The sequence below is a fragment of the Plectropomus leopardus genome, chromosome 9 (assembly GCF_026936395.1).
Source record: "Plectropomus leopardus strain MGB_pleo_1.0 chromosome 9, ASM2693639v1, whole genome shotgun sequence".
NCBI classification, from domain to species: Eukaryota; Metazoa; Chordata; class Actinopteri; order Perciformes; family Serranidae; genus Plectropomus; species Plectropomus leopardus.
Genome location: NC_142184.1, coordinates 25,789,869 through 25,813,218, shown reverse-complemented (window position 1 = coordinate 25,813,218; position 23,350 = coordinate 25,789,869). Strand labels below are relative to the sequence as shown.

At 38.3% G+C, this 23,350-nt stretch overlaps 1 protein-coding gene across 1 annotated transcript; it reads right to left on the bottom strand.

Annotated features, from left to right (window-relative positions):
- Window positions 1–519: 519 nt before the first annotated feature.
- l3mbtl1 (L3MBTL histone methyl-lysine binding protein 1) lies at window positions 520–23,217 on the bottom strand. Its single transcript, XM_042491814.2, has 22 exons — window positions 23,002–23,217; window positions 20,950–21,145; window positions 18,780–18,967; window positions 16,987–17,116; window positions 15,325–15,487; window positions 14,920–15,058; window positions 13,262–13,310; window positions 12,627–12,715; window positions 11,499–11,603; window positions 11,192–11,327; window positions 10,387–10,478; window positions 9,827–9,978; window positions 9,066–9,142; window positions 8,701–8,786; window positions 7,541–7,651; window positions 6,827–6,968; window positions 6,203–6,305; window positions 5,881–6,069; window positions 5,158–5,207; window positions 4,033–4,190; window positions 3,882–3,944; window positions 520–2,643 (listed from the first exon to the last, which is right to left on the bottom strand). Exons 2-22 carry the CDS (start codon window positions 21,113–21,115, stop codon window positions 2,509–2,511), a joined length of 2,523 nt encoding a protein of 840 aa, XP_042347748.1. The 5' UTR covers window positions 21,116–21,145; window positions 23,002–23,217; the 3' UTR covers window positions 520–2,508.
- Window positions 23,218–23,350: the final 133 nt, after the last annotated feature.

Genomic DNA, 23,350 nt, shown 5'->3' with positions numbered 1-23,350 from the left:
AAAACAGCCACTTGAGTACTTTCATTTTGCTGTGTGACTGTAGCAGCAGGTTATCAGCTTGTTTTCTGGCCTCTGCAGTGGAACAAGAATGATAAGCAGTGAAAGCAGTAAGGGCGTGAATGGAGTTGTCGCCACCACAGCCAGCTGTTGACGACAATATGGTCAATAGGGGGATGTGATATAAGCAGAGTGAGTTTATAGTAAATAGTGCTACACACACAACACACCTGCACATGCACAGGAAATGCAGTATCAACCCCAAAAAACGAGAGGCAGCAGCTTTAATCAGACAAGACAGCTTTGGATGTTTATTAATTCATATGGATTGAATGACATTTGTGACCCAAGATTATCTTTACACACACATACACACACACACACACACACACACACACACACACACACACACACACACACACACACACATTCACGCACACACACACACACACGCACGCACACACACACAAAAAATCCCACCAGAGAGACACACAAAGTAAGATTCCAAGAGCCCTTAAAACACTCCAGTAAAATATCTTTCATTTCACAATATTAAATCCATACAGTGTTTTTAACCTGTTCTGACACATAATGTAAACATTTCAAAGAACACACTCCGAACATTGTTTCCATCACACGTAAACTGCAGAGAGCTCCATTGAGTAGATATCAAATCCATGTTTATAGTGCTGAAATGTGGATTTTTTGCACTCTCTAGTGACCAAGTGTGGGAACATCATTGTGTAAAATCCATCTGGGTTTCACAGTTGTGCTAAAACGCCAATGCAAAGTGTCCTTTTCATCTACCAAGAATTGCAAAAATAATAATTTAAGATCTTTTGCATATAGATATAAAAACTCAAAACACTATTGTTTCTGTTCTCTCACTCAGATTCTATATAAGAGGGTAACATTTTAATTCACAGCTCCTGTATCACTTGAGTTTTCACATTAACAGTGTGGTGACAAAGTACAGTGTGGAGAAGTCAAACACAAATGACTAATACTGCAGGATGAGCGGGAAACTGAGCAAAGTGATCCTCCCTGTTTTAACTTGTTCATCTGTCACAAACCTTTTCCCAGCAGTCTGAACAAAGTAGCTTATTTATTTAATTGTAACTGTGATATCAAGTGTTACAGAATACAGTACATCTGTCTCAACATTTTATTGCACAAAATTTGAGGCTTGTTGGAGTCTCACTGACCAGCCTCATCTACTGCATTTAACTCCTTTTTTGGCCACCCCCTCCCTTGTCTACAATCCTCCCATATCCTCTCTTTTACTTAACCTTCATTATTTCACAATTTATCAAGTATTTCAGTATTTTTCCCTGTATTGTTGATTTCACCTTTTTAAGCTAATAATTTAGTCCAAATCTAGGCACAGTACTCATGAAAATGCTGTCATGTTTAAACTTTCTTTCCCCAAAATGTATCTTGAGTTCACCTTGGCCATCTGGCCTGTATTAAAGGGACATTTCACCCCAAATCAAAATTGCATATTTTCACTCTTACCTGTAGTGATAATTATCACTCCAAACTGTTTTGGTGTGAGTTTCTGAGTGTTGGAGATATTTGGCGTAGAGATGTCTGACTCCTCTCCGATATAACAGAGCGAAATGGCGTTTGGCTTTTGGCTGGGTTACTCAAAACAACCCACAGATCTTCTCATGAGCAGTTTAATGTGGGAGCTATTTTCTCTCTACAAAACTACACTCGCCCCCGCCAACCGAATCACCACGCAGTAGGATGCTTAAAAGAGGCTCACAACAGCATCAGATGCAAACATTTATAGCATCCTTGTCAATTGAGCTGTAAAAAAATATGTATTTTTAATTTTTGGGTGAACGGTCCCTTTAGGGCTTGCACCAATAGTAATGATTCTAATTCAGGAAGTAAAAGTACCAATAGTACTAGTATCTCCTGTGTGACTGTGAGCGGCAGCAAAATGCAGGAAGGTAATGCAACAGAAAAATCTGTTCCCATCTGCCTGATGTGCACTTCCTCGATAATGATACAGAACCTTAAACTCCTCAGCAAATTGCGACTTTTGTTCTGAATTTATAATATTTCCACTCAAGCTTTTATTGCACAAATTTGAACTCAGCATCAAAAACAGGTGGTTGCAAATATACTTATTATGTGTAACAAATGCAAAACGTTACCAGTGAGATTTGGGCTGTAAAGTTGTGAAAACCACCAAACATTTGATATTTCACCTTCTCCACATCAGCCTCCTTCTATCCACTCCCCACACCAATCTGTCCATCATCTTTATGACATCACTGCTAAAATATATCTGTATTTTCTTAATTCTCTTCCAACATCTCCATTATGTCTACTTTAAACCCTGATCGGACCTACCCCCCGTCCCCTCCTCCCCGCTCTCCTCTCTGATGGGTACAGGACACCAAACACATGAAAAAGGGATCAGGGTATTTTCCCTGCAACAGAATGAATTTGGCACATGATGATTGGCGGCCCGACGCCTCCGGGCAGGTGAGGGTGAGATCACTTGAGTACCTCGTCTGTGCTCTTGAACATGAGGATGGCGTTGGAGATCTTGAGGGCGGGGCCTAGCTTGATGCTCATGATCTTCACAATGTCGGTCTGAGTCAGCAGCAGGAAGGCCTCCCCATCAATCATCTGGGGGAGACGCAGACACAACAGTGGTGATATAAATGGGCGTGGAGGTGAAAGGTCAAGAAAATGTAGGTTGTGTCACAGGGGTCAACAAAGTAATGTGATTATATAGGTGGCCAGAGGTGTTCAGTTGAGTCAGTTTCCTGAGATTAAACTTTAGGTTTTATTTTATTTTATTTTTTTTGTATTTTCACCTTTAATGGACAGTGATAGTGACACAGCAGACAGGAAAATGGGGGGTTAACATGCAACAATGGTCGCTGGCTAGAATCAAACCAGCAATGTTGCAGCTGTATGACCAAGGTGCAACCTGTTTGTAGTGTTTAGCAAATGTCATGTCCTGTGTCTTAACCCTTTGAAACCTATGCAAATGAGCTTGATTTCTCCCCAAAACATGGGGGAAAGACAGTGAGCAACTTAACACATGGCCCTAAAAAATAGCAAGAAATTAGTAAAAATGTACAAGAAAATGACCTGAAAATAAGCAAAAAAAGAAAAGTTAAAAAAAAAATGAAAACAAACAAGAAAATGCAATAGGAAATTTATAAAATCTATTTTTTTCTCTAACATAATTTTAAACATATAATTATAATTATTACAAATATAGTTTTCCAGACATTTCCCACTATTTTTTGATAATTTTATAATTGATCCTACTCATTTTTTAAAAACTGATCAACAGGTCATTTTCTTCATCACCTTTCACTTATTATCATTTCTTTCCAAGTTGGTCATAGTCTTTTTCCCTTTTCTTTTTTTTTTTTTTTTTTTTGAGGTAGTAGGTCATCTTTATTTGACAGGACAGATTTTAACATGAATGGGGGAGAGAGAGGGGATGACATGCAACAAAGGGACCGTAATCCATTTATGTAATCAATTTATGATCTCTAACAACGCTTTCTTTTGTCTGGAAAGTAACTTGTAACTATGTAACTAGTAAATGCAGTGGAGTAAAAAGTACAATGTTTCAATCTAAAATGTAGAAGAAATACTCAAATAAAGAACCTCAAAATTGAGTACATTTTGAGTACTTGAGTAAACATACTTAAATCTTTTCAACACTGCCTGCCTAGTGTATCATGTAGACGCTCTCCGCTGAAAGACACTTAACAAACTGTTGTTTTCACATCTGCAGTGCAACATGACAGTAAATACAGTATAGACTGTTTACATTTGAATACATCTGTAGCAAATGTAGGAGTTAACCTAATATTTTATTCACACACACTCAGAGATCTCACCTCTTCTTTGAAGAGACGAGCCTGTTCTTCACAGCCGATTAGATTCTGGACAAACCTGAAGACCTGCGGCACAAAACACATCAGATTTCAAATAATTAATCCAGTCGAGGAGAAGAAATAAAAACATAGTAAAGTGATAAAGTTTGCTCACCTCCTCAACGCTCCATGACGCCACCTGGCTGGCGTGAATGCCCTGAACGCCGGGCAGCAGCTTACAGTGCTGCTCCCAGCACAGAGACAGAGTCCTGTCGGACTGACTGCTCAGAGCTGACATGAACAGTGACGGATACATACCCTCTGAGGACATGTCTGAGGACAAACACACACACACAAAAACAGGCCTGGGTACAACCTTTCTTGATTTATGATCACTCAGACAAATATTTCAGACTGAAACTGACGAAAGGTGATTATTTTTTAAGGCAGACATTTTGACACATCACAGAGGATAAAGCACAGGTGTAAAGAACTGGTGGTTAAATGCTTAGGTGGTCTGGCTTACAGTGAAACTTAAGCCAGACCGAGCCACCATTAAAACCCCTTAAACCTGAAGCGACATCGCTTTTCTTGTGCTGCTTTCAGATGCCCTTTGAAATTGTTCTGGTTTCTTTCAGAAACATGGAGAAAAAATGCTATGAGCAACTTGATAAGAAAAGTTCCACAAATTTCAAGAAATTAGTAGATCAAGGATTTCTTTTTAAATAAGGTATAGAGAAAAAATATCCACAATTACATATCCAAAATTATGTTACAAAATTATTATAATTTTTGAGCATTTTTTCAAAGTCTTGTTTGCTTTGTTTTGTTTGTTTACTTTCTTTTTCTTTGTTTTTATTTATTTTATTTTATTTTTAATTTAATTTGATTTAATTAATTTTCTTCTATTTTTACTAATTTCTTGCTAATCTGGGGTTGATGTCTTCTTGGGTTGCTCATTGCCTTTTTTTTTTTTTAAGAAATCAAACCAATGTGCTCAGATTTCAAAGGGTTCTAGCTGTGCTTTCCCTGCTAACACAAGTCAAAATGTGTGCTGTGAAAAAGCACTATAACCAAAGGCTTGTTCTCTGTATTTTTAGGATATGACCATTTTCCTGCCATAAAATTCAAAATCTTTAAAAACTAGTTGACTGCAGAGCAGAATTTGTTGCATCTGGGGAAAGATAAGAGACTGAGACAACATTCACATCTACAGCTTTCACATGAAATCCATAATGAGCTGCAGAGTAAAAATCCTCTCAGCAAAGTAGGATATGTTCAGTGCTCAGAGAAAACTCACTCTGGTAGTCTCTTTGCTGGTTCTTCCTGTATTTGGGAGGACGGCCAATCCTGAAAATGGAGGAAATTATTAATGTGAGACAAATGTAAACATGTATGTATACACACTAGGGGCGTGCCATATCATATCATTCACAATGATACCGGTATAATTTTAATATGACAGAAACAATTAATATCACGATAATGGCAATATTTCAACTGGCATAATGACATCATAGCGTTACTCACGGCAACAACAAGCATAACCGAGAGTGAAATTGCTACCAGTTACTGTTGTTATTTACAAACTAAAAATGTTTATATACATTTTTACATTATTTATAATTTTTGAATATCTGCATCTGAATGTAAAACTAAAAGATATATGTTGCGAAGTTTGTATGTTCTTGAAATCAGTAAAAAGGCAAAACATGGCTGGCACACTGCAGGGCTCCAGTTATCATCTCTTTAATGCACCAAAGTAATAGTGAGGTTTTGAGCTGTGTTGCTCTTTGGTTCAGCACCTGCTCCAAGTTTAGATTGGATGTTTGTGCACACCTCTGTTTATGGTATTGAAATCAATAATAAAATATGTTTGTTTTTCAATATTTTGACATATCATCAAGAAAATCGTTATCGCCAAAATGCCCTGTAATATCATGACATTATTTTAGGGCCATATCATCCACCCCTAATAGACACAAACAGACAGACACACACACACATATACACACAGTTTTACCTGCCACGGTAGTGGGACTTCTTGGTCCTCTGGCCAAAGAAGAGGGTCCTCTTGCACTCTGAGTCCGACAGCTCGGCCTTCAGCCTTCCCTGGTTACGCTCGGCCAGCGGGCAGCCGGATATGCAGTGATGGGCTGTGAAACGACCGGTCACATGGCCTGAGCCATCACAACCAGGAGTTGGACACTTCCTGTTTCAAAGACAGAGCCCCACAGTGCATTACAAAAGACATACAATTCCCTCCTCCTCAAACCTGATGTCAGGTAATAGGCCTGGTGAACAAAGCTCCATTAAATGACCTGACAGAGTTGAGGTGAGCTGACCTGTTGTGGAAGCTGTACTTGTTGGCTCGGGGGTGGCTGATGGGTTTACAGGGAACAGAGGAGGGGTAAGTGGACTGGCCCATAGCAGGAGGCTCCCTCACACCTACAGACATCCAAACACACACAGATGAAGCCTCCCACGTGTACACGACACTCACAAACCCACAGCATTTTGACAAGTCACAGCAGGAAAAGCAAAGGTGTTCACTAATAACATCAATGATGGCTCTGTTCTTTTCAAGTGTCCCAGTAAGCCATGACAGCGAGGCAGCATGCACAATACCAGGACTCTGATAGTTAAGCAGCTAAATATAATTTAGCCACCATTACTTTTAATTTTCACACCTCTTCTTTTTCTAGTGTGACTTGTTAAAATGCCTTGTGTGAAAAAGGCATATTAAAAATATTAATAACAGCAACAACATATACATTGTTTATCAGCAATATAGGCCTATTTCCATTTGTCAGTTGAAATTTAATTGACATGACACCACAGGGCATTGTAGGGACTATATTTAGCTGCATTATATGTGTTTTTGCTATGACTGAATGCTAGCTATCAAGAATCATTTTGAATTTTGTAGAACATCAACTTCCAGTTTTGATTGAAGTGCTGGTTGCTACCATGTGGCTGCTGTGTTTTGGTGTCCCGTGGGGGAACTTTGAGCGGGTGGCCGGTCGCCTCACACCAGCCTGCTGGGTGGATGTCGGGATGATCTGAGTCCATCCATTCATCATAGACGTGACTCCAGCCGTCGTAATGGACCTGCCGGAGAGGTAGAAATATAAAATACTATACATGCACACACACACTAAAACTGCACACAGCATAGAAACTTTTTACACCCTTTCAAAGCTGAGAAAATAAGCAAAATAAGAAAAAGAAAAAAGAATGGTAAAAACAGAAACAAGAAATGACCCCAAAAAAGGGCTAAAATTGAACAAAACTTCTTTTTTTTCCTGTAACACAATGATAAATATATATAATTACAATAAATATGAACATAGTTATCAGGGTTCATTTAAATTTCCCCTTTTCTTAAAAGAATATTTTCAGGTCTTTTTCTTGTCCCTTTCCACAATTCTTTTTACAATTTGTGGGACATTTCTTGCCAAGTTGCTCACTGCCTTTCCCCCATGTTTCTGAAAGAAATCAAACCATTTCAGGTTTCAAAGGGTTAAACAGGTTGTAAAAGGCATCTTAACGCAGCGCAAGAAAACTGGTAGCGATCCAGGCTTTAAAGGCTTAAGCAATATCACACACATACAAGGTCATGACCTTCATAACTTCAGACATTTAGTACTGAAATGTTCAGGAATATCTACACGCAGTATTACCTTAATGCGATGAGTCTCAACTTCCTCCACTGTGGCCACTCTGATCAGACCAGGACTTCTCTTGTCCACGGCCTCCAGTTTCATCTGAGGCTGGAAGCTGTGGGGCGCTCGCTGGAGGCAGAAAAACACACCGACTTGTACTTTCAACTAAACCTCCATTTATGTCTTTTACTTGATATTTTACAGTAGAGAGATGACAGGAAATGAAGGGGGAGAGCAATGGGAAATGCACAAAGGTCCTCGACAACACTTGAACCAAGAATGATCATGTTCAGCATCTTAACCCTTTGAAACCTGAGCAAATTGGTTTGATTTATTTCAAACATATGGGGAGAAGGCAACAAGCAACTTAACAAGACATGGCCCAAAAATTTGCAAAAAAACATTTAAAAAGTACAAGAAAATTACCTGAAAATAGGAAATATAGCGAAACACCATAAAAACAAGGAAATCAGAAAACTGAAAATTAATTGATTTTAAATATATGTATATATAGATAATATATATATATATATATATATATAAATATATATATATATATATATATATATGTGTGTGTGTGTGTGTGTGTGTGTGTGTGTATATATATTCCTGTTACATAATTTTGAATATAAAATTAAATATAACTATATTCTTTTTTTCCTTGCAATTTGTGGCACATTTCTTGCCAAGTTTGTCATTGTGTTTTCCTCATGGTTTTGAATGAAATCAAACCAACTGCTCAGGCTCAAAGGGGTGAAATAGCTTATGAAAGGCATCTGAACACAGCACAAGAAAACTGATGTCGATCCAGGTTTCACAGGGTTAAAGTGTTTTTACATCACATGAATGCGTTTTTTTGGTTTTTTTTTAGAATCTGTATATTTGAATCTGTAATGTAAACACCTAAACCCTGCCTATGTACTTACTGCAGCACTGTCAGTTGTAATCATATTCATAACATACTGAAGGCAACTGATTTGACTGGAACTGTAACAAACCATGCTTCTTATTAATTTTAATTAATCTGACATTTTCAGTCTCTTAATTCTGGCTTTTGCTTCACCGTTGCTGCTGTTTCCTTCCAGGCTGTATGACACATCCACACTACAGTTAAGTTTAACTCTTTTATATCGTACTGTGAAGTGAATTAAAATAGCACATTTATTCTGTGCTCTCACCACTTTAAAGGCGTCAGCGGACACCGCCTTGGAGCCAGTCTCCTCCAGGTAGCGAGACCAGGAGAACCGGCCCTGGTCCGGGTAATCTGGCACAGCAAATGATAATCACATCAGTCAATAAATCCAAACGCAAAAGTTCATCCACTACATTTTCCTCTTTTTTGTGCTAATCTTTGTGATTATGTCAAAGTTCATTCGTGCTCATTGAAACAAGTATATTTCAGGTATTTACATGTGTATTTATAAAGTACTGAATATATATTCAAAGGACACGAGGGATAGGCAGAGTTGTATTAAAGTTAATGATCCATGTTATGACTATGAACATGATTAAATTAATGATTAACAGGGAACACGGTGGTCACCTTGGGGTGGCGTTAGGGGAAGGTCCCTCTCCTGGCACCAGCCAATAGGGTGGATGTACGGACTGCTGGAATCACACCTGCGTAACAAACAAAAACATCTAGCGGTTTGAAAGTTTCACTGTAGGCAAAAGATAAATAACTGCAAGGTTTTCAAACTTTTAAAGCTTTTTGCTGATTTTTGTTTCGAGCTTTATTCTAACTGGCCTCACTCATGATGGCAAACCCAGAACTGACTATAACCACACTGTACAGCTCAGCTGTGCACGTTAGCCTCTTTTAGCTCATCGTTTTGAGTTTATGACACCTTATTAACTGGTTCAGAGCCAGTATTAACCTAGTTTCCAGCAGCAGCTGTTTTCAGCACAGTGCTTAAAATCCTGCATGCTATAAACGAAACAACTGTACAGACAAACACGGCAACTTTCACACAGCCAAGGGCTCGACTGCAACTGTTTCTCTACATGGTAAGATACCATGGGAGTTTGTTTTAGAGTTATTTTTCCTCTTAATTGTAAAAAAGACACATTGTTGTCTTTATGGTTTTGGTCTGCTTCCTGTCCACACTGACTTTTTACAAATGAACCAAGCAAGTATGAAGTTATACAGACTGGACAGTTTGATCAGCGTTTCTTTGGCAGTTTCACAAAATTTCACAAACTTTAGTTTCTCCACAGCTGCTGAGTAACATCTTTCTTCTAGATTATTTCTTCAGTCATTTTCCAGAGCCCATACAGTACACCCCCACTGGGCTGGAGGCTCACCAGTAGTCGTATGTGTCATCCCAGTTGTCAAAATGAACCAGGAAGCGGTCGTCCACCACGTCAGTGACGGTTGCTACACAGATGAGGGAGGGGTTCATACGGTCGACGGCCTCCAGCTTCATTCCTATCTCGAAACTGCACTTCACATCAGTCTAAACAGAAAGCAGAAATATTAAAGACTAAGGGACAATTCACAAAGGGAAGAAGAAACCGACGGAGCTGTGGACAAGCTGATAACTTTATTCAGCTTTGTGACTGTCTTTAAATGTGTTTATGAATTCACTAATCAAAAAAAAATGTGCCAGACTGCTTCAGTTTCAACCAAAGCTTGAACACTGTTTACATTATACATGAGCTTGCAGAGGGAAGTCAACATCAGCCCAAACAAGCATAAAGCTTCTGATGTTCTGGCATTAAATATTAAACAAAAATCAGACAAGACTTTGGCACTTTTTTTCTTTGGTTATTGAGTTTTACTTTTTATCCACCCTAAATCTTTCACCTCATCCATTGATGCTCGTAGATAATACAACTACCGTATATCATATAGTGGCAGTTACCCTCCCAGGACTCGCAAAGAGTTCTTTGGGCGCCACTTGTGCTTTAGTCATCCTCAGGTAGTTGGACCAGGTGAACTCCTCCTCTTTACAGCCTGCAGGAAACACAGAGACAAGAAAAGAGGATTAAAATGATTCATATTTGGTGAAACAGCCCATAATTTAAAGGAATAGTTCGAAGTTTTGGGAAACAGCTTGCCTGGTTCTAAGGCCCAGTCTACACATACAAAGGTATTTTTTAAAACAGGGGTTTTCCCTCTTTTGTTCTCAAAAAAAAGAAGAAAAGAAATCCAATCCACTTACATGAAAACACAAAAACACAAGCAGGCAAGAACAACAGGCAGCGATAAAGTGCCCTAAGGACATGCAGAAAACACCACGAAGATGGTATCAGCCAATCAGAGGTCAGAAAAAAAATATTTGGCTCCCAGAGGGCTACCTGCAATCGGCAGACGAGGTCATATGCAGATTTTGTTTACAGAGATTAGCTAAAATAAGAGACGCACAGAAGAGGAAGTCTATATCCGGATATCTGCAAGCTACATCGGATCAGTCTGAAATATTGGCCCTCACCCCTTAGGCTTTATCCGCGTCACACAACAGCCAATGCACTCTGAGATTGCCTTTGGACAGGGTAAATGAAAGTAAATGAGTGGCTTTCCCAAAATGTCAACTATTGCTGAATATTAGTCTAGTGAAAGATGAAGATGAAGCACAAATGAAGGACAGGGTTTTTTGTCCATGCTATCAAATTCTCTTTACAATCTATTTGGTCTTTCAATATGTCCAGAGTGTTGTGACCTCTGACCTTTGGGAGTGTGCAGTTTGTGTCCTGTGCTTTCACACCAGCCTGCAGCGTGGATGTCAGGGGAGTTGGCATTCACCCAGAAGTCGTGGCAGTCGGAGTAGCCGTCAAAATGAAGCCGCAGCCGGTAACCGCAGACCTGGGTGATGACATGATACGTTAGAGAAACACAAGCAGGCTGGAGAAGGCCACACTGGGCTGAACTCTTCTGCATGCAAAAGCAACCTGTGAAGGAGCTATGATTTTTAATCCTTAATAATCAGCCGGACCATTAAGATTCATCGACCGTGTTAATGGACGTCTATCTCACCTCGGCCACGGTGAGAACAAAGTACATGGACGGATGCTGCGGGTCGATGCCTTCCAGCTTCATCCCCTGCTTAAAGCCGTTCTTAACTGTTGGCACTCTCTGGGTCTGGACACATGGAATAAAAAGAATATATTGCAGTATGGACTATAGAGATTAAAATAAACTAAAATGAATACAAAATATACACAATGGAGAGAATTATATTCAAACTAAGAACCTAAACTGATATTTTTGATGAAAACTGGTCAAAAGAGCTTAACCATTTGTCAGCTATAAGGCTGATTTTGTATAGCCGTAATAGATACATGTTATGGGCATCTTTTCCAACTTCAAATATATTTTTGTTTCCCCCAGAGCAGTACTAATACAGGTTGACTAGAATGTGCAAGTATATGGACGTGTGCTATTGTGTGTGTATGTGTGTATACGCATGCATGTGTGTATACGCGTGCATGTGTGTATTTATGTATGTATATTTGTGCAGATTTTGCTTTTACTTAAGTAGGATCTTTTCTTAGCTTTATTATTCATTTTTGATTTATTGTAAGGATATGTTGTGTCCGGTGAATACATATGTATCACTTTGTTTTGTACACTTTGTTGTGTACTTCAAAAGAAAGTCTAATAAAAAGTAAATTTAAAAAAAGAAGAAAAAATGAAGGACGGTGGGAAACTGGATAAGGATAACGAACAAAGAAAATGTGAGAACACAGAAAATGAAGATTACAGTTTTTATCATTCTACTTAAAATGTTTCATCTTTTCCTGCTGGAACAGAAAGTCTCCTCAAGACAAAACTTTTGATGCAAAAATGTTTTGATTATTAAAGAAATAAATAACTTTAAAACGAAACTCCCTCAACCCCATAATCCTTAACAGAATATTAATGTTTGCCCTTCAGCTGCAAGCATCTCGCTCTCCCAGGTAAATTTACATTTCTCATTTCCTTCCTCGACAATGCAGCACTATTTTTTCACTCGGGGCGATAGATGAGTCCCTGTGCTATAGGCAGAGCTGCAGTGGTAGTAAAAAAAAGCAGTAAAAAATCATGGGCACACTGGGTGAGCCTGTGAGAGCACAGCAGTAGCTGAGCCTGAAACTGCAGTCTGGATATTAAACTCAAACGTACCTCTTGGAAAAGCTTGTTGGGCGCAGCAACAGCTTTGGTTTCTTCCAGATACTGAGCCCACGTCCACTGCTCCGTCTTACTGTCTCCAGCTTCACCAAAAATATTTGAATTATTCATTCAAAGTCATTAGTGCATTCTTCAATGAAAGAGAACAAGGAAAAGAAATGAATTTAATGAACGTAAAACAGGAAATAAATTAGGAAGGAGGGAAAAGACTCCCTAAGCAGCTAATGTTTGATGATACTGTAATTTCACACACAAGTTCTGAGTGAAAATATTCATCTCAGTGGAATCCCACTCCTCTCTTTTTTTAAATTGAAAGAAATGTACTTAAAGGTCAGAAAAGGACAGGATAAAAGGCATTGAAGACATGCAAACGCTGGATAAAAATAACAGGATTACTTAACACTAACACAACAAACACAACTCATGACCGATAGAGTCACAGAGACACTGATTCAAGGTGGTGTGTAATTGCATTAGACTGTCAGGGATATGTTGTCATGTCGTGACGTTACATCTGTATGTGAGGACAGAACAAAGAAAAGGACAGATGCAGTGCACAGCAAACAAATAAGCAAAGAAAACGATAAAAGATGACATATCAGACAAAAGTGAAAAATGATTAGTCCAACCTCCTCTGATGAGTCTGCCATCTGCTTTAGAATCATCCATTTTTTCATCCTACAAAGACATATAGATGTTAATAACGTTTACCTATAAAAGTTTACCTTTAAAAAATGAGTTACAAAGTGCTTTAACAGGCAAAGCAAAAGCAGGATGCCCAGAAGGCTACATTACAAAAGAAAGCCAAACAGTAAGGCCAAACAAAAGCAAGACAAAATTAATAAGTAAGTACAAATAATAAAAGAAATCAAAGGACAACCCTAAAAAGACAATATCACATAAAAGCTAGTCTATAAAATGGGTTCAAAGAGGTGAATAAAGTCACAGATGAGCCTTGTCTCCTTGGGGAGGTTGTTCCAAAGCAGAGAGGCCCTCATGCCGAAAAGTGTGGTCACCATTTGATTTAAGCCTCGACTTGACATCATCAGCCATAAAACCACTCACTTAGTCACCAGCGCACTTATCACTGTAACCTGTATTCCTCAGTCAACTGGCCATCGCTTCATACCAGACAACAGATCCACTGATATCAGTTCACTAATGAAACTATCACTGGCAAATCCCCTCCATGTCTCCGCTCACGACTCAATATCTCCAACAGTAACTGACATTTCCATTCCTTTAATAACTCATTAAAAGCAATAGCTGGTGATCACTGCACCTGTTTGAGAAGCCGCCTCTCAGGAGCAAGGAACATTGATCGTTATTGTTGTACATACTGTACATATTGTGATGTTTTAATTTTGTCTAATGATGTTTTATTGCACCAGTTGTATCTATGTTTGTATGTTTTGAATTGACTTGCATCTTGTCACTGCCTCCTGACCAGATCATCATTGTTAAAGACAATAGGTTTTCAATTGACCTAAATGAAGATAAAATAAAAATAATTTCAGAGTTGAGTTGGAGTTTCTGAGGCTGTGAACTGGTTCATAATGGGGGGCAACATCTCTGCTTTATAACTTGGGCCAGGCCCAGAAATGCTTTAAAAGGTATCAGTAAAATCTTAAAATCAACTTTATATCAAAGAGGAAGCCAATGGAAAGAAGTCAGGATCTGGGTGGTGGGATGCTGTCTGTTAAAACCAGTAGCTAAGAGACAATAGGCCATACAGTCACTGAATTAAGAAAAAAAAACAACTTTTGTATTATTTGCAAGGAGTATTTGACCCTGGTCTGCTTTATCAACCTTTTCAAACCTGAGCAAATTAGCTTGATGTCTTTCAAAAACATGGAAAGAAGGCAATGAGCATCTTAAGAAAAATAAATGAAAGAGAAGTTAAAGAAAGAAGAACAACAACAAAACAAAACAAAAAGACAAGGAAATTATCTGGAAAAAAGTGCTGAAAATAATAATAATTCTGTAACATAATTATGAATTATGAAGCAATTATGATAATAATAAATATAGTTCTCTGGATATTTTTTCTTCACTAATTTTCTAAATCGACTAAATTTCTTTCCAAGTTGCTCATTGTCTTTTATACCATGTTTTTAAGAAGAAATCAAACCGTTTTGTTCAGGGTTCAAAGGTTTAAAAGGCATCTAAACACAGAACAAGAAAAGTGATGTCAGTCCAGGTGTCAAAGGGTTAACATTACTTAAAATACTTATAGAAATGATATGACAGCATCTGGTTGTTAAATGGAGTAAAGAAAATGTCTTACTGTGCCTTCGATGTCAGAGTCTTCCTCAGAGGGACTCAGGTATTCCTTCCTCTTCCTCTTCCTCATGGGTTTCAGGTGATCGGGGTTAAGGGAGGACACCCTGCCGCCGGCTGGCACCTTCTCCACCCCGACACTCCTCCTGAGGTGCAATGAGGACAAGCACAAAACACTCACCAGTCTGCAGTCTGTTCCCTTCTTTTCTATTATCAAGGTATTTATTTCCATCTTCTACTCTCCATTGCAGGATTGATTTCTGTTGTTAAGTTTCGGTACATCCTTTTGTCTCGACACATCTACTTCAGTAAGTTTTTTTCATCACTGACAACCAAAACAAACAGCCTTCTAGACAGTGTGTGTGCCAGCATATATATTTGTAAAGCTGCATGAAGGAGAAGCAGCTGTTACTTGTCAGTGACGGGCTCTCTGCGCAGCTCCTCCGTGTACGTCCTCTGAGCTCGGGGATCATGGTTCTGTTGTCCCAGTCCAACCTGAATGTCATGTTTGACCGGCACCATTCGCTCTGGCTCCACGGCTGCGCCTCTCACAGAGCCCGCAGGAGCCGACACATCTGACATATAAGAAACAGGTGAAGTCATTAAAAGGCTTCGGATGAAGACTGATACAGGTTAACCCTGTGAAACCTGAAATTACATCACTTTTCTTGTGCTGCTTTCAGACGCCCTTCACAAGTATTTAAACCGCAAACGGATTTCTTTCAAAAACATGGGAAAAAAGGACAATAATCGTAAGAAATGTTCAACAAATTGCAAGAAATTACTAGATTTACATTTTTTTTTTAAAAAGCTAGGAAAAAAGACAAAAGGTAGGTAAAAGTCTATTTGTAATGATCATAATTGCATATTTTAAATGGTGTTACAGAACAATTACAATTTGTAAGTACATTTTCTAAGTCTTGTTTGTCTTGTTTTTTTGTTGTTGTTTTGTTTTTTATGTATTATTTTATATTAATTTTCAGGTAATTTTCTAGTACTTTTTAGGAATTTCTTGCTAATTTCAGGGTAATTTCTTCCCTGGTTGCTAATTTTCTTTTTTTTTTTAAGAAATCAAGCCAATTTGCTCAAGTTTAAAAGGGTTAACACTACAGTAGGTAACATTTATGGAAAAAACCTTTTGTCATATTTACTGAAAGTGTCACGACATCCACAAATCATTATATGTCGTCCTCCTATCACCTCTAATGGCATTTATTGAAATCTAGCATGACTCACAGAGAACATCCTGTCAGAGCTGAGGAGTCTGTAATGCAGCTGTCAGTCATGTCAGTCACTGGCCATGAACTGCGGTCAAACGTCAAACTAGGACTCATTGATCAAATATGACTCAAGATTCTGTTACATGTTGCATTTTAAAAAAAAAATCAGTGAACTGCTTAGCTGAATGAGAAAGTTTCTGACTCAGACGCCATGTCGAAAACAGTGTAACTGTTTTGAAAATTCAGCTTGGCCCACCAGCAGGAGCAACCAACTACACTGTTGAAATTGAATATCTAAATCTAAAAAATATATATTTTGCTGTCCTTCTGTCCTTGGTGTTTTTTTTATTTATTTAAATTTCCTTTACTTATTTCATGTTGGTGATGCTACTGCAATAAAAAGATATTACTTACTTACTATTTTTTCAGCTATATTTGATTTTTTTCTTTCAAAGGTGAGTGATGCCTGCTTGATATCATTAACATGAAGCTGCAGCTGCGCTCTCTTCACTTTTTAAGAGGAGCTCTGCTGCAGCTGATGTAATTATTGCTCAAGTGATCACTGAAAAGGATATGCTGTGAAATACTTCAAATAACACTGCAGTCATGTATAGAAAATAACAGTCCTGATCAGGCATGAGACCTGCAACACCAGGAAATGCACTCTGAGTTTTTATTCCTTTTTATTCTTGTGCGCTGAAGCCTAATAGAAGATATGTGGTGAATCTAAAACCAAAGCCAAGTAGAGCTTCACTGTGTCTAATTTAGTGTCAGATGTTGAAATTGGCATCAACTGCAGTATTCTTGTGTTCAGTCCCTGACGTTATTAAAGCTTTATGTAAGCATGTCTGTACCTGGCTTGTCTGCTGGAGCACTGTCTGACTCAGCTGATCTCCCAGAAGTCCCTGCTGCTGGTTCAGTGGTGCTGCTGGTGGTCCCTGGGGTGATCAGTGTGCTCAGCGTTCCTACGTCACTCACACAGAACTACCACACACACACAGACACACACACACACACACACACACACACACACACACACACACACACACACACACACACACACACACAAACAGATCCAACCGGTTACATGTGTCTTGATGTTTTATTATGACGTTTTTGTCTATTCATCCCTTTTTCTCACCAAAACTATTTATTAGATCAATTTAACTCTTTGAAACCTGGAGTGATATCACTTTTCTGCGTTCATACACCCTTCATAAGTATTTAAACCCGTGAACCCTGAGCACATTATGGATTGTGATTATAACAATAATAATCTCTTTAAAAAAACTTTTTTGTGCAACTTTTTTATGAAATGTACCACAAACTGCAAGAAATTAGTAGATTAATTATGATCATAATTACACATTTAAAATTATGTTGTAGAATTATTATACATTTTAATCACTTTTTGTTGCCATTCACTTATTGCTTATTTCTCTACTTCTATTTTCAGTGCATTTCACTACTCTCTTGACACTCTTTCATTTTAATGTTTCAGGATTTTAATGGAATATTTTTCTTCTTCGGTAATGTAGAAAATTAACTGATACAGAACTGCAATGCTTTACAGTATGATTTGCATTTAATTTTGCACCACTTGCACTATGTCCAACTCACACATGTACAGTAAAATTATGCCCACTTCTCATTTAAGTCATTATGTTGCTGTGTTGAATGTGTGTTGAATAATTTTAAGAGTAAAGTACTTTATCTTTAAACATGTGAGTTAAAAGGTGTCTGACTTAAACCTGATCCCCCATCATAGAGGCACTAAATGCATGATGTGACTGCATCTAGTTAGTCTACTGGGACCAGATTGTCACTTATTAGCAATAAAGCTCTATTTTTTTTAATTGCTTTTGGCATTTCTGCTTTTATATGACAGTTGCCAGTTAAGATAGAGAAGAAAACATGAATATAAGATGTAATACTACCTGGTACATGGTATTTTCACAGCATCTTCTAGTTTTTAAATGTATATTTTATTATTATTATTATTATTATTAGCATTAGTGTTATTGTTATTATTATTGTTGTTATTATTGTTTAATGAGTCCATTTTTATTATGTAAATTGTCAAATGATGTGATAAATGTTTGTTATTTCTTGTTTTTGCGACAAAATCCAAAATTAAAAAATAATTCAGTGTAGCAAAACATAAATCTGAAAAAGACAACAAATCTTCACATTTTCAGAAATATTTGGTATTTTTACTTGAAAAATGACTTGATGTGAATATTAATTATCACAGATTAATTTTCAAAGATTAAACCTACTCAGTTCCTCCCCTAAGCATATAAGAAAGAATCAAGTAATGCAATATTTTTTTCGGTTTCTCATGAAAATTTGTCTGTTTCCTGATTTTTGACTGATTTGCACCTTGTTTAGTGTCATGTGACTGCAGTTGATCTGGTGAGCAGAGGTTTCCAATGATGTGTTACTCTAACTGCTGTGGGAAAAAGATCAATCAGACTTTACCAAGTGAGCCACCAGGATGATCTATAAAGCTCTTTAAGAAGAAAACAAGCCAGGGAATACAGTTAGAAATCCTCTCTAAATTATGATGCTGTGGGGGAACTGCAGCTACAACTGAAACAACTGAATAACTTTACAACACATATTAAAACCAGAAACATCACTTTACCTTAAGGTTGCTGCTGGGCAGGATGGCCATCCCCTCCTTCCACTCTAGGACATGGACGATGCTACAAGCCCCGCCCACCTGTGCTGTTAGGGTGGGTGTGGTCGCCTCATTGACCCTGCCTCCTTTACCTGGGTCTCCCATGGCAACCGCTGGAGTCACCTCCAGCTTTTGATGGCCGGGAGCAGGAGCTGAGAAAATTCATTCAGATCACTGAAGAGAGCACAGTCATTCATTTGGTTTTGTCCTCAAAGAAAAGGAAACGTATCTTGTATGCCTACATTACCCACAATGCAACTCAACTACCAAGAGTCCAGCATGAGATTTGAGTGTGTTATGCTAGCTGCAGCTAATGAGTCTTGAGTCGCAAATCTCAAGCAGAGAATGCAGAGAGGTCTGGTCCTGAGCAAATGTCCACAATAAATGTTGGCATTGTACATTTCTGCAAACCATGGATATGTAACATTTGTACATTTTATACATTAAATGTATTCAATCTGTAGGTAGTGGATATGTTTCTTTACGTGTCAATTTCTATGTTTGGATGAAGCTGTGGTTAACATGTGGTTAGGTTTACGTACATAAAACGCTTTCTGTGGGTTAAGAAAACATCATGTTTTTGCTTAAAAAAATACCCAGTTTTGTCACAACAAACATGGCTGGAAATGTCCCGACGTGTCATTGAAAAATATTCTGGTTTGTGAGTTGGTCTCAAAGAGTGATGTGCTGTTGTCTGCTGCTTGGCAGTCGTCTTGCCTAGGTGTCACCACCATCACATCAACCTCCTAGTGCTGAATCTGAAGTACGTCATACATATGAAAAATACAAATGCTACATATCCATGGTCTGCCAAGTACGATGCCAGTATCTTATTGTGGCGACTGGGCTGCTGGTACGCTCACCCATTTCTATCGCCACACCTCCAGATTTCTTTTTCCTTTTCAAACTTGTAGTCTTTAGCCCTAACTGACATTACTGACGCAGCTTCCTCTGGAGCCACGAAAGTCTTGACACAACTTTTTCACATATGTAGTTGCACCACCAAGACCTGTGGACAGACTTTGAGGTGTATAATCAGTTGACTTCCTCTTTTTTGCCATGTAAAATGGGCAAATAATCTTTGTTTCAGTTGTGCAGAAAGATTATCATTATATCTACACCTGAATTTTCCCTCCACAGATCATTATTATCAATATTATCTTATCGTCTATCTGAATACTGACTCAGAGCCAAAAGAACAATCCCCTGCAAGCATCACATTTCAAAGGTGGTAAATGGACCTGCAAGTGGACTTGCACTTTTATAATGCTTATAAGTGCTTTCACACTACGAGCTGCATTACACACACATTCACACACCGGTGGCCGAGGCCATCGCACAAGGTGCCACCTGCTACTCAGCTATGAAACACGCTCTTAAATACGCACTCACACACCGATGGAACAGCCATCAGGAGCAATTTGGGGTTCAATATCTTACCCAAGGATACTTCGACATGTTGACTGGAGGAGTTAGTCTGATTAAAGGGCAACCCACAGCTACACATGTGGTACACACATGTTGTTTTTTTCAATAAATAAATCACTTGTATGTAAATACTCAGACATACAGTTAAAGTTAAGCTACCGGTGCTCCGATGTTACACTCTCATTTGAATGTCAAAAGAGGTCAGAGGTCAGGGTCATGGTCTAAGGGGGATATTTAGCCTATACCAGGGGTGTGAAAACTTTTTTTGAATGGGGGCCAAATTAGATGGTGTGAAAGTACCTGAAAGACAGCTGCTTCTCGCATCATACGGGTTATTATTATTATTATTATTATTATCATTATTATTATTATTTAAATCACATAAAATGACACCAACACAACTGTTTCATCTTTAAGTGAAAATGTCTTCAACTTTGCACCGCTCCAGAAAGCAGCAGCCTTTACCGTCGGCTAAATGCTTCTTTCCTGTGGCCATGTTTGTTACCTTGCAGGAAATATCTGGTATTAGGAAACTATTAGTTTGCTTGTTTACCTTCTGTTTACAAAATCCACTAGTTTTGCCCACGCAGTTGAATGTCTATAAACTACATGAGTGTCCTGCCATCATGAGGTGAATGAAAATAAATGTAAAGTGATCTCTGTAAACTCCGTGTGACCACACTGCCAGTCTCAGAGCTGTGCTCACCTGGCAGGAGGAAAGCTGTGGTGGTGTGGGTTTGGGGCCGAGCCTTCTTGGTCACACCTTCATTCCCACAGATGAGGACAGCTTCACTGGGGGACGAAGAGGACGGGTCCAAAGGGGCGCGATCGGGTTCTTTGGGTGGAGCCTCCATGTTTACTTTGGCACTCATACCGGCGTCCCTGTCCCTTACTCCGGAGCGCTGGAGAGGACAGAGTGTGTGGAACAGGACAAAGTAATGCTCTCTGCTGCAAAGGAATAACTGGGTAACATCATATATTAATTTTACCTGTTATATCTTTTCTCTTTAGTCTTTTAATATAAGTCTCTATCCTTTAATATGTTTTATATTGTATTGTTCTGTAAAGCACTTTGAATTGCCCTGTTGTATTAAATGTATGGGTCAAATAGGTATTGCATGTTTGATGGATTATAAATCCCCTTGAGACAAATTGGTTGATTTTGGCCTATATACATGAAATAAACTTAGCTAAAAAGTTATGGATCCTCCGCCCAACCATCCACCTTTTCTTTTTTTAAACAGTAATTTGATTTATCTCAATATTATTCTTTTTCTTTTATCATTAATTATTGTTGTATGAATGCAATGCAAATCAATAAAAAGGGAGACATAATCAGTGGTGGAAAGTAACTCAGTACATTTAGTCAAGTACTGTACTTATGTACATTTTGAGGTAGTGGTACTTCACTTTCTGATACTTCAGAGTTCTACTCCATCTTAGAGGCTAGATGTTGTACTTTTACTTTACTGTCATTATGGCTTTAGTTACTAGTTCCTTTCCAGATTTTTATTATTGAGAGAAAATATAATCAACTGATAAATAATAATGTATATAATAAATTAAGCTACCCAGCAATATATAAGTGAATAAAAATTGAGCTACACCTTTACCAGCTGCAACACTGAAATGATGAACACATTAATGCATTTATAATTATAATCCAATGATGTATAAATTATTCTGAAATGGGACAAATTCTTCATGAGGTGTACTTTTACCTTTGGTACTTTAAGTATATTTGATACTTTTGTACTTTTACTTAGTAAATATTTAAATGCAGAACTTTTACCTTTACTTTTCTGCACTGTGGTATTGCTACTTTTACTTAAGTAAAACATCTGAATACTTCTTCCATCACTGGACATAATAGACAAGACAAGTTATGCAAAGACCTGAGCACACTTTGGTGCTTTTCACAACATATAAAATCAGATCAGCACTATTTTTAGATTAGATGAGCATGTACCCTCTGCCACTAAGCTCTACTCTCCCTTTTTACCCCTTACCTTCATTTTTTCCCCTAAAATGGCTGAGACATATGGATTAAGATCTAAATTTATTCTAAAACTATCAGAAAATATTTTCATATTTTCCCCAACTTCAGACATGATTAAATAACTTTTGAGGGTGCAATTTGCAGAGTGACAGCAGTGTTCCTCCATGAAAAGCCCTGACCCCGTGTGACTTTTTAACAGCCATCCATTACCTCCGGTGAAAAAAGACAATGGTGACACATTCACACACACACATATTTACGCACAAGCGTCCAAGTCCACACACACACACCGAAAAAAATCATTTCAGTTAAAATGGCGGAGGCATAAAAAAAATCTTGAGGGAAAAAAATATATGTATAAAATCAGTGTTTGAAATCCTGTGAAAATCCCATTTAGTGAAAAATGAAGCCTGTCACCCGTTCCGAAAAATGAATGAGCAACATTTTCCCCTCACAACAACGTTAAGCATGTTATATATTTCAGTAATATCGGCGCGACTGCTTGTTTTTTTGAAGTATTTAACTCGACAGGCTAATTAAACGTGTGGCATCATGCATTAATATACACTAAAATGGAAAGCTTTGTGGTTTTGCTCAACGCCAAAACGCTTCACCTCAACAAATAAAAACATATCAACACTTGTACCCATTAAACAAATGTGTTTACGAGACACCCGTGTATGGCACAACTGAAGGAACAATATAAACGTGAAATAAATTCGTGTTTGCATTTCAATTCGGAACTGAAATTTGGCTTACCAGCTATGATCTCCTGCGGCTCCGGGGCTCCGACTGCGCATGCGTGGGCTCCCAGTACAGTCACCGCTCTTTGGCTGTTAATAAAACGCCAAAAAGACTTCTCGTGCAGCCGCTGCACTTCAAATGTAAAAATAATGTAGTGGACTATCGATTGGTCAGGATATCGGTGGCTTTTACTTCATATTTTATAAACACAGCTTCCGTTTCGAGTCGTAACACATTGATCCTGCTCATTTTTCCAGAGTGCCGCCCCTTAATGAAAGAGCATTTATTATATAATTAGCAGGATATAGGTCATGTCGATACTGCAGTCAAGGTTTCTGTAATCCTGACACAAGGCAACGTCACA